Source organism: Anarhichas minor, unplaced genomic scaffold (genome assembly GCF_050575085.1).
Source record: "Anarhichas minor isolate MPS153535 unplaced genomic scaffold, ASM5057508v1 ptg000010l, whole genome shotgun sequence".
NCBI classification, from domain to species: Eukaryota; Metazoa; Chordata; class Actinopteri; order Perciformes; family Anarhichadidae; genus Anarhichas; species Anarhichas minor.
In genome coordinates this window covers 12,293,155-12,305,000 of record NW_027466456.1, presented here as the reverse complement: position 1 = coordinate 12,305,000, position 11,846 = coordinate 12,293,155, and the positions used below count along the sequence as shown (strand labels likewise).

General features: G+C 41.5%; 2 protein-coding genes across 2 annotated transcripts in view; both read right to left on the bottom strand.

Annotated features, from left to right (window-relative positions):
* ndufs7 (NADH:ubiquinone oxidoreductase core subunit S7) overlaps window positions 1–2,563 on the bottom strand; it is a 3,856-nt gene extending 1,293 nt beyond the window's left edge. Inside the window, exons 1-5 of the mRNA XM_076088195.1 lie at window positions 2,510–2,563; window positions 1,712–1,748; window positions 1,186–1,257; window positions 962–1,082; window positions 170–349 (exon numbers count right to left, since the gene is read on the bottom strand). Coding sequence (XP_075944310.1) covers window positions 170–349; window positions 962–1,082; window positions 1,186–1,257; window positions 1,712–1,748; window positions 2,510–2,525 — 426 coding nt within the window. The 5' untranslated portion in view covers window positions 2,526–2,563. The remainder of the gene's footprint in view (window positions 1–169; window positions 350–961; window positions 1,083–1,185; window positions 1,258–1,711; window positions 1,749–2,509) is intronic.
* A 2,929-nt stretch (window positions 2,564–5,492) lies between these two features.
* Window positions 5,493–9,046, bottom strand: LOC142946891 (uncharacterized). The gene is made up of 4 exons (XM_076088514.1): window positions 8,773–9,046; window positions 6,883–7,449; window positions 6,080–6,293; window positions 5,493–5,748 (listed from the first exon to the last, which is right to left on the bottom strand). Exons 1-4 carry the CDS (start codon window positions 9,044–9,046, stop codon window positions 5,493–5,495), a joined length of 1,311 nt encoding a protein of 436 aa, XP_075944629.1.
* Window positions 9,047–11,846: the final 2,800 nt, after the last annotated feature.

Sequence of the window (11,846 nt, the reverse complement as noted above, 5' to 3'; positions counted from 1 at the left end):
ATGTATTTGAGCAGTGCAAAGAAACGCGTGTATACATTGTTCTTCCTTCATTTCCCAGCTTTGAATCAAACCTGAGACAGAGATTGGGGTGTTTGGAGCGTGATAAATTGAATTACACTTGTATGCAAGAGATGCTGCTGCTGTTAGACCACCCTTCCCCCCCCCTCACCTTTCGCAGAGCCGGAGCCATCTTATTGGTCAGCGTCCCCGCCACAATCATGACATCAGCTTGTCGGGGACTTGCTCTGAACACCACACCGAAGCGGTCCATGTCATAGCGAGGCGCCGCCATGTGCATCATCTCCACCGCGCAGCATGCCAGGCCGAAGGTCATGGGCCACAAGGAGCTCTGAGAGGGGAGCAGAGCAGCGATCAGACAACAACACACTCACAGAGCAGTCGCATTAATCCAGGTACTCGTGGTTCTGCCCCAAAGTCACATCTTCAAAGCACTGTTCAATTAGTTCAAACCCAGCAGGGAGCAGACGTAGAGATGCATCAATACAAAATGTCAATAAACTGCATATCAACGTTATTCTCTCTGCTGATATTTGGCAGATTGTGAAATGAGTCCTTTGACTTAGATTGTTGTTGTTGTTGCTACAGTATATAGTTGAGCAACTCTCTGGCTTGTCAGCAACTCTTTAATTTGCCCTTTGTGTCGGACCTCTGACACATACCGTTCATTGGTATTCAACTCAGATACTTCACAACCTCAGAAAGATAGAACTCAGATGCCTAAAAGAAGGACCTGTGGCAATTCTAAGCTGAAAGTCAAAGAGATCCGTTTACAAAAGGCAACAGCAGCGACCATGTGACGTTTCAGACCAACACCAAACAGTCATACACTGCAGTGGAGTCACATCACACGTCTGGGGACAGAAAAACACTGCAGACTCTGATGAATTCACTCCCCACATATGTGGGTGTTAACGGAGCTGACAGCCTCTCATCTACTCACCCTGCGTGCCCAGTTAATCAAGTCGTCCAGCTTAGTGATGGCATACTCCCCCTTGCTGCTGGCTACAGCTGCTGGTTTGGCTGCTGCCACCGCCGTGCTCCTCTCTCTGACTGGAACCACGCTGCAACAGAAGGGCGGAGGGGATCTTTACCGTGTGCAGAGAGTTTACCGAGTGTCTGTTCCGCTTTCTGATATTTACACCAGAGTATATTTGGTAAACTCACCTCGTGGTGGTATTCCCGCTTTTTGCACTGTTGTGCAGATTCCTCTGGTGAACAGCAAACACTGAGATAGGCCTGTGGGAAAAAAAACATGTAATGCTCATTAATTGAATGACCTAAGAGATAATGGATAAAGTTGATGTATAAATATCTTAATCATAGCATGTGTTTAAACAGTGAATGAAATAAAAAAAAGAATCTTACCTTAACAAATAACAAAAATTACAAAACTAAAACTGGGTAGGTTGGAAGGGAGTTAGATACAGTAAAGACTGTATGTACTTATTAGTGTTACATGACCCAGTGTGTGGTAAGTAAATATATTTTGGTGGATATTCCACTCTGCATTTAATGCCGAATTCTATGAGTTGGACCTGTACAAAAGCAGAGTAATAAATGTGTTTATGTGGGTATGAATGACATACTCCACCCTTCTAAAGGTGTATTACGAAAGCAGCGGTAGGACCAGCAGGACAGAACTGAATTAAGTGAAGTTTTGATAAGAGATAAAGGATTAGAAGGTTCTTACCTTGTTGAAAAGCAGCCAAACAAGGCCAGACGAGGCGCTGCAAAACAAAAGCATTTCACAAACTGAAGACATTTTATAATAACAGGGATATATTATAAGTACTTAAGCTGTGCATTCCGTTGTGACATAACTCGTTACCTTGCTATGAAGCAGCAAAACCAACAAAATGTAATAATAATAACTTTATTTATATAAGCACCTTTAAAAATGTAACCTCAAACCAAACACTGCTGTTAAATCTGTACACTGTAGCCTCGCGCAGAGCTAACTGTGCTGTCCTACGTATAATCTAAATAGTTACAAGTGAATGCTACATGTTAAATGTTACCCTAAGGTACACATTCACGCACATAATGTTCGCAAATACAGATGTGAACCCCAAAAACAGCAGTTTTCAAGGCTAGCTTCGTGTCCATAGCGGAGCAGACGCACGATCTAATGACAGACTTGGTACGGTAGTCCACCAACGACGTAGATGAAAACAAACACCGTGGTTAGTTTCAAGAAGACATCTGTCGTTACGTGCGATCACTAATGTTTGCTTTTTGACTGCTGCTGGAATTGCAGCTGGAGTTCAGTTCACGTAAGCGCTAACCTGGTTAGCCGCCATGCTAACGTAGACAGAGCAAGGTCAGTGTGCGGATTCACTAAAAGTTACAAATCAGATCACCCACACAGTCAAACCTCTGGTTAGTGCACATTTATGCGCTTAACTTGTCAAATACTGCAAGTAACATACGTCTGAAAACACTGTAATGTTTGTTAAAAGCGTGCACGTTTAATCACAACATCACTCACCAACTAACGCCGCCATCTTTAGGATTCTGGTTACGTCAGACTGCTTGTCGTGCGGTTATGAGCTCGAGCTGCAGAGGGCGCTGTTGTAATGTTGACAACCTGTTTATCGAAACCACAGAAGACCAAAATGTCACGAGTCTTCGCTCAGAATTTAGGGGTTTGTATTGAACGCCATTGATAGCGGATCATATTTGAGCCATTTTATCCTCAATACATTTCGTTGATCCAGTCAGAAAATGTCCTGAATCAGACTTATGTGCATTAAAACTCTCCACTGAGGCAGTGAACACACCGGGGTTAGGAAACATCTTATTTAATCCCAATTTAAAAAACACACAAAGCATTGTTCATAGAAAGTAAAACTGTATTTAAGCAGGGCCCATTCGATAAACACTGAGCTCACACAAGTAAACCAAGACACAAGATTCTGACCAGATACCACAAATAATTGTTTAAAATGTTCTATTTATACTGATTAATATTTTCCTTATTTATTATTTATCTATTCTGTTATATTGGCAATTTTTTGGCTGGTTTTGAACACTTTTAGATCAATTTACCTTTTGAAATATGTGTTGAGGTCATAGCTAACTAGTCAAATTGAAGAATATTGACTCAGAATAATAACACGTCACAATCAGCCTCAAAACACACTCAGTGTAATATAATTGTGGAAGGTTAACATTTTCTCAGGTTGTTAAAACTCCCAAGAACCAACATTGAAGATGTTTCCTCACTGTCCTCTCTGTCCTCAGTGATGAGTTGGACAACACTGACATACACTGATATCGGTTTCATGTTGGCCATATATAAGTAAATAGACCGTCTGGATACTGTTAATTATAGTCTTTGTTATAGCTGTTTAGCTCCCTCCAGTGGGGCAAGACTTTTTAAAGTGCATTTTTTTCAAATAAATAAACCTCTCTATGATGATTGTATTAAAAGGTATTTAAACTAAAGAAAACTCAACTGAGTAATGCACACAGCTAGGTGCTACTGTCAATGACAAATTATGAACATTTTGAACAAACAGTGTTTGTGCAGATGTGCAGTGGCAGAAAATAGCTGGACTATTGACAGCTGGAGATCAGGATTAATGAATTTAGAAACTAAAATAGCCTGTTTTCATTTCATTTATTCTAGAGACCTTATTCGCTTCTTCAAAACATGCAACGCATAATAATTTGAGCATATAATTGACGAAACACAGAAATCACTTTCGCATTCGTTTCTCTGTTGATTTAACTACAACTGGACTTGTATATAAGAATGCAATGTTTTATTCCCTGTCAGGGTAATATGTGATCAATTATTCTTACAAACGTGTTTAAAATAACTGGTTTTGTACTTTTACTTTAGAGGTTAGGACCACATAATCAACTTGCAGCAGCATGATGTGTTTTTATAACAAACAGTTATTTAATTAAACATAGGATCACAAAACACCCTTCATGTCAGACAGATCTACCTGAGTACGAATCATGAACCTTCTACCTGTTACCACTGTGGTTGTGTTTTGGAGCACTTTGAGCAAGGCATGAGCCGCACAGTGGCTGACTGCAGCAGGCTGTGGTTTTACTGGGCAGCTTCCAGTGGAGCTGATGAATGTGAAGTGAAGTACAGCTGACTTTTTATGAATTTGAAAGAATATATCCTAAATCCCACAAGGCCAAAGTAAAATAGCAAAACACAGGCAGAGCAGCCTGACACTGCAGCAAATGGAGTATTAATTAATCAGACAATTATTGTTTGATGAATTACTTTGTCTATAACAGGAGTCGAGAGCTCGAATGACCTTAATGGCAAAAATAAATGCTCAGATTTTGCAAAGAGAAATACCAATAGAGAAAGACAAAAAATTGTAATTATATTTAATAACATATTAAAAACAATTGGTTTATCATTAACTTTGATGAGGGCTTGTGAGTTGGTGTTGTGGGCGGGATCAGGTCCCAAGACAGGTAGTTTGAGACCACTGGTCTACAAAATGTCAAATACGATGGCTTTGCCCAAAGCGATAAGCTCAAACTTTAAACTTGATTACTTAGTCTGACCTGCAGAATAATAGATTTTTTTATATTCTATACGGGTATCAAATTGGTAAAACCTGCTGCGTAGGAAAATAAAAATCACATGTCTGAGTTTATTGGAGACACAACGTTTCGATCGGGGACCTTTATCTGGCACTGTAGCATTTGAGGCTGACAAACGTCAAACAAATTATCTTAAATTAAAGTAATTTGGAAAGCTCTTTAATCTCCTGTGATTAAACGGTTAAAAGAAGTAAGAGCAGCCATCTTCAGCATCCTGTTTTAGTTTTGGCCTCATTTTACGCCACAAACCCAGTGAGCAGCAGCAGCAGTGAGGACACCAGCAGGGTGGAGATAGAAAGCAGCCAGAGAACATTGAGAGCATGTTATCACATAATGACAGTCTCAGCACTAAAGACACACACTGCAGTTTCTCCAAGAATAGCTGCTCAGTCAAACTGGTCAAAGTCAGCGAAGGAACTGAAAACTAGCTGGAAGAGATGTTGTTAAAAAGGGCTTTTATTCTGTCTTCATCATGTACAAACTTTTTGGACAAGTTAAAATAATAATAAAGTCTGACAACTGCAGTTGCTTTGCTTGTGGTTTTTTAGGTCAAACCAAATTAGCCGTATATATAGCAGAGCTTTTAAGTACATCAGAGTTCAAAACATTAAACATAGGTACTGGAATAGCTTAACAGACAAATGTTTTAAGACTACAGCATTGTTCAAAGGCGTGCTCCGCCACTAGCAGGGAAAAAGCTCTTGCATTTCAGATAATAAGCATGTATCCACAAAAAAAAGTCCTGTATAGGAGGATCAAAAATACAAGTTGTCACAGACTTGGAGGTTATAGTGGCAGCGTGTGTTGCTGTGCTGAACTGGAAACCACAGGAATGGCCTATTTTGGGAAAAGATCTCCTCCTCTGAAAGAAGAAAGCGCAGCTCGCCTCCTCACTGAGCGACCAGGATGTCTGTGGGTAGGATGTCTGGTTTGCCACTCGGGCTCTGTGATGTCTCCCCTGACCAGGAAGAGGGGGTGACCTGATTATAGAGGACGTCCTGAGAGACAAAAATTGGCTCTTTGAGATTCAGGGTGTACATGAGGAACAGATTGAGAGCCACCATGGCGAGGAGCGGGAAGACGGTCAGGCCGGAGCCGAAGCCCCGCCAGGAGCTGCACGCGTTCAGGCTGATCCAGTAAACAAGCCTGTAGAGGATTGAACACAAAACAGGAAATCAGATCAAGTTCAAACTTCACTAATACAAACTCCTCCCTGGCGGTGTTTTATAGAGCAAGATTACCAGTTAAACTCCAGTTAAAGAGGGGAAAGAGGTATTCAGAAAACCTTAAAAAGTACCAATACAACCATGTTAAATTAGTTGATTTTGTTCCTCATATTAAATATGTGCAATATGTGCTGGTACTCTGTGGCCAGCTGTTTCTTCACATGCCACTTTTCTTTATTGTGAATTGATCTGTGTTTTATGTCTCAGAGTCATGAAGGAGCCCTTTTAAAAGGACTTTTTTTGAGCCTCACCTTCCAAAGATGAACATGAAGACCAGTATAGGCACCAACTTCAGCTGGTCTTGAGGCAGTAAAGCGGCCATGACCACGAGGTTGAGGACGTAGAGGAGTAACTGCTCCAAGGACGCCGTGACGAACAGCTGGTGCACCGCCCGCCTCCTTGGAAACGACTCCCACAGACCGAAGGAGGCTGTGCAGAACTGGCACGCTGCTCCCATTAGCATCGCTGCGAAAGGATCAAAAAGGAGCAATAAGTCAGTAAGCATCTTGAAACGTGGCCATCTTTCCACAAACAAAACTCCTAGCTGCACTTGATCTCGTCTGACTGAATACTTTGTATAATAATCTTCATTTGAATACTGCAACTGCCGGCCGAGAGAGGAGCCTGCATGCAAATACTCCTCACTGTCCTCAGCCTGACAAGTGGGTGAGAGGTAAATGATCTGGACAGGCTTTGGTCTTGGGTGTTTCTGCCACCTGCCATCTTGTTTCTGGTCGCCCATGGATGGAAAATGATTAAAATATTCTGAACAATTAGGCCACAGCCTGGGAGATGAGAGGCTAACCCCTTATTGTAGTTTCCATTGAAAGCTTTGTGAAGGAGAAGGAAATTATGCTTCTCTCTAGAGGCCCGGGGAGACGCCTGCTGCACACTGAGGTTGCAAAGCACATGAAATTAAAGGGGACAGGAGACATTGAAACATTCCGCGACGAGGCGGCCAGACAAACCAAATTCTCTTAATCTTTATCTCATCGTTTGTGGGGCTCAGGCGGCTGTTTTTATTAATGTCAGTGAGCAGGTTTGTGATACATACCAAGCAGGATGGGGACGGCTGCCACCACGCAGCAGCAGAGAGTGAAAACGATGCGGCTGGCCATGTCGGGGCAGTCTGGGGGTCTCATGGGGACATAGAAATAGAGTGCATAGAGGATCCCGGCTGCACACAGGAGAGAGGCCAGGACTGAGAAGAAAGCAGGAACTCGGCCGCTCTGACAGCATTTACACTGGCAGCAGCGGCACCAGCACTGTCCCCGATCTGAAGCCTCGTCTGCGGCCTCGCAAGTCTCTCCCCGCCCCTCTGAGCTCCACACAGTCAGCTCCACGCTCTCCGGCGGAGGACCTATCAGAGGCCGGCCCTCGTCCACGTTGCAGTCCAGATTGGTGGATTCTGGACTCCATCTCGGTGTGTCTGTGCCGTTGGGAAGGTCTCCCTGAGAGGCTGGGGTTGGAAGGCTGATGCAGTTTTCCGTGGCGTCGTCCAAATCGTGCGCTGTGATGATCGGACTGGAAAGAGTTGGATCCAGCTCCCCGTCCTCTGTCTGATCTCCACGTGGCTCCTCTGGGAGGTCGTCGTTAGGCTGATGGTGGCAGGGAGCAGAGCCTGTTCAAACCAGAGCACATTTTAATACCCGATCCAAAACCAGACACTGAGCCATCAACTGCAGACTCACACTAATCAATCATTCACTTCCTGCATGTCAAAGTCTCTCATGTAACATTTTGGAGAGGTGGGCACATGGCTGTATTAACCTATTAGGATGCTGTTGGGCCCCCTACTGATCTCACCCGACCATGAACCGTGTGGTTCCCTGTCACTGAAACCAACCAGTACTCCTACGAAAGAATATTACAACATGATCACAAGTTTTCTTTTTGTCATTGGTTTGTGATATTTGGTTGAAGTAATTCAGGAATATGCACCACATGAAAACAATATGAACGGACATAACTACAGTCCTGAAACCAGACCCTCTAATACAGGACCACACAATGAGGTCACGATGCACATTAGTTGAAAATTGGATTTCAGTGTTGCAAAGTCCGTAACGAAATTAGCAATTATTCAAATACACAAGACAAACAATTGACAGAGAACTCGGAGCCTTTGGGGTCTCTGGGGATCTGGGGCCGTGGCCGGTTGATAATTGGGTACCTTATGGATAAATATTATATTATCATATACTATATAGAAACAATTGTTCACTGTCCATCAAAACTCTGGTGGTAATGTGCAGAAAGAGGAATTGTAGACATCTACAAATGTTCTCCCAACTTTTACAAAGGTGTCATTCAGGCAATCGTATCAACATCCAAAAGTTGAAGGATTGCAAACATTCACCCACTTCAGATTATAGAGGTCTCCCTTCTGCAGCACTCTAGACTCTAAACACGCCTTCAACTTAGTCTCATATCTGTTTTCGACTTAAGTCCAGAAAACTATTTTTCCTACCAAGTTAGTTCATTACAGTATTTAATGTGTCATGCACATAGCCGGTCCACATGGACATTATATGCTGCTGTTGCAGTGGTGAAATGTTTGTCAGACAGGAACATCACTTTTTACATATAAAAAACAAAGAACTTTGTCTCCTGTCAATGCAAAATTGAAAGTCAAAGAGATGTTTTCTACCACCACACAGTGCGTTCTTATGTCCTCAGCTCTACAAATAACTTTTATTATTATATCAAAACTTGTATGCAAGGCATGGATGTGGATATCTGCTCAACCTTAAAAAAAACCCTCCTTTTATTGTGCACATGCTTATTAACTGTTGCTCCGCTGTAATCAGCCCTGACTCGGTCTCATCTTTTTTTGAATTCAGTCTGGACTCAAACTCATCTTCAGCCTTTGTTAATTTGTTCCGGCTTCCCCTCAAACCCTGCAGCTCCGTCAGACAGACAGTAAAAAACAATAATAACTCACTCCTTGGCTGACTAGTTGCTGGTGGCGGTTCAAGGGAGCGCTGGGAGCCGCAGACGGAGTGGGAGGATGAGTGCAGCTCCTCCACCGAGGACTCGGGACTGTCTGATACCGGCGCCAAGGAGATCTGAGTGTCCAGGTCCAGGAAAGGGGAGAAGGAGAGTCTGGTCGGGTCGATGTCCTGGAGCTGGTTGATGATGTCGCTGATGGACTCCTTCATGCTGTCGAGCTCCTTCACATTCTGCTGGTTCGTGGCCTGAAGCCCCGAGGTGCTCATAGTCGCAGCCTGAGAGGAGCAAGAAGAGGTCAAAAAACAGTTAAAAACAGCAAACCAGGGTCCAGTAAAACCACCTCCATTCTCCAAGTGTCAGAGAAGCCAAACCAGAATAGCCTTTAAAAAGCATCACACAGCGTTTCATCTTTATTTTTTTATTAAATGGAGTTATTATTTACTGTTTTTCAAGCATCTGGTGGCACACAAAGACGACACATCATCATAAACCCTGACAGAATATTGAAAAGCATTAAAAAGCTGTCAAAACCAAAACAGTTAAGACGAGTTCAGAGTTGTTTTTAGTCCCCTTTATTAGTTCTGTTTTAAAAATATTCAGTTTACCACTTTTAACAAAGGCAGCATTTACCCTCCAAAAGACATGCATAAATCCTAAAACCAAAACGTTACTGGGACTTTATGTGGCGTGATGTCAAACTGGCCATGTGAGGAAAGGGGCTTTTTTGGGGGGAATAAAGGAAATCAGTGTCGATGTGTCCGTGGTTGTACAATCATCAGCACTGACAGGAAGTCAGAGTTTATCTTCCTCTGCAAGGTAACACTGCCTGCAGGTTTGAATTGTTATCATTTAAGATTGTAGTTTTCAGGAAACCCTTTCATTTAAAAATATACATTTAAGAATATAATGAAACAAGACTAATTAACAGCTCCAAATAAGTACAGACCGGCACACACTGTCAAAAATACATATTTCTACTCCTGTATCCAAAAGATGCTGCACACAAAACTGAAACATTCGATCACACAGCCGGGACACTGAGGTCATGTCTTTATTTTTTCTAAGAATCTGGAGATTTCGACAACAGTGTTGACAAAACACTTCAAACACATTCGACAATTAAAAGCGTATGAATGGTGGACGGTGCAGGCTCGTTCCAGTGAGTTTAGACTCAATATATTTGACTGAAGTATTTGGTAGAACTAAGGTTAGACATCAATACGAGTCTGTAAAATACTTAAGTTTGGGTAATATATCAATACTTTGCTTTATATTTTGTAAAATTACACTTATTTGCTTTCATTCCGTGAGTTAAATGATTGATACCATCATATATATATTTTCTCATCTTACTTTTTGCAAGAAAGCGAATAAGCATACCCAAATTGTTGAACTTTTTCTTTAACTAAACGTATCAAACTGCTAAATGACTCAATGTTGAATAAAAAGCTTTTCTTATTTTCATTATGGGCCAAGGTAGAAATGTTACCTTCTTTAAAGCCACAAACTTTCGATACTTGTCACGTTTTCATACTTGACGCTGCAGACACATTTCAGTTATATTTAAAGTAATATCTCTCCACCAGAATTTAAACCCAGAAATTCATGACCTTAGTGTTTCTAATATCTAATCCCCTACATGCAGCTATGTGATGGAGCAGTATTTTAGCACAGTGGTTCCCAACCTTTACAGCTTGTGACCCCGTATCTCAGGTTATGACCTCAGTGTGTAAACAGTGATATTTGTCTTCCAGGATTTTAAGGAGTTTTAAGGTCTAAAAAGTTTGAAGTATCCAGTATTTAACTTATGTTTACATGTCTAGGGGCATGGAGAGGTCACTGTATCCGATATTTAATTTCTAATTTAAAGTATGTTTATAGGCCTAAGGAAGTGAAAGTATGCAGTATTTCACAAGACAATAGAAAACATAGATGAATGGGATGAAATAAATTAGTTTCTGTAATATATATATGTTTACTTGATCGTTCCCTCAGATTCATCATGGGCCCCTTAAGGGGCTCCTGCACTGTAACAGCAGACAGCTGATTAGAAATAACATAAAGAGGATTATGTCACACAACAGGGCAAAATAAGTTAATTCTAAAATATTACTGGGATTTCCCATTGGAAAATATACAATACATTTTATTTAATGAAGATAATGAGACCTATATTTATTACCAGCAGTGGGAAGTATCTAAGTACATTTACGTCAGTTTTTGTTGTAAACTGAAGTAACTTTTCAGATAATAAACATGTGATTAGTTTATTAAAAGTACATGAAACAGTTTTAATACTAGCTTCATCTCGACTAACTACAACAGAAAAGTAAAATAATTTAACAATTCAACACTGACAGTTGACATCCTGCATAATGAGTACTTTAACTCTTTACACCTAGCTACATTTTGTTGCCAATACAAATTTAAATTTAAATGCAGGACTTTTACTTGCTATGGAGTATTTTATAGTATGCTTTTACTGAAGTAGATGGTCCGAATACTTATTTTACCACTATGGTTACTTTTAGGCTCCAATATAAAAACGCTAAATATACTTCTAGGAGGGTGATTACTACAGAAGCGTCTGATGAATAACACCTATCTGCCGGTATTTGAACTGCATGGTGAATTTCAGAGGTTTTCATTAACATCTGCAGACTGAGTTTGGAGCATTTTCTTCTGGATGTTTTTGGCGCACTTCCAACCGTGCCGCAGAATCGGCACGCAAATCTGTGGCGGGGATGTTTCTCCAAACAAATGGGGACTTTACCATGTGTAGAGCGCAAATTAGGACTCGTCGGGCTTTTGGGTCGGAGGAAAATAAATATAAGTGGAGTTTATCGTGGCTGTGGACACACGCGTAGGGGGCAATGTGCTCCTACTCCCCGCTGAAAAATGACCTTTCTCCCGATGCTGAGCAATCATTTATTTTAACAATTACTCTTCTACGAATCAAGTAAAGTGGTTTAGTACAGCGGCTGCAGGAATTACCCAATTTGATGATAAATAAACCCAACGCGCCCGCATGAATGTGCGCGTAAAGGACACACAAGTCTTTCTCAA

Excerpts from the sequence above, each read along its gene's own strand:
- LOC142946891 (XM_076088514.1), bottom strand. The coding sequence starts at position 9,046 with ATGAGCACCTCGGGGCTTCAGGCCACGAACCAGCAGAATGTGAAGGAG. Across the intron at positions 7,450-8,772 it reads AGCAACTAGTCAGCCAAGGA|GCTCTGCTCCCTGCCACCAT; the intron begins GTGAGTTATTAT and ends TGGTTTGAACAG. Across the intron at positions 6,294-6,882 it reads AGCCGTCCCCATCCTGCTTG|CGATGCTAATGGGAGCAGCG; the intron begins GTATGTATCACA and ends ATCCTTTCGCAG.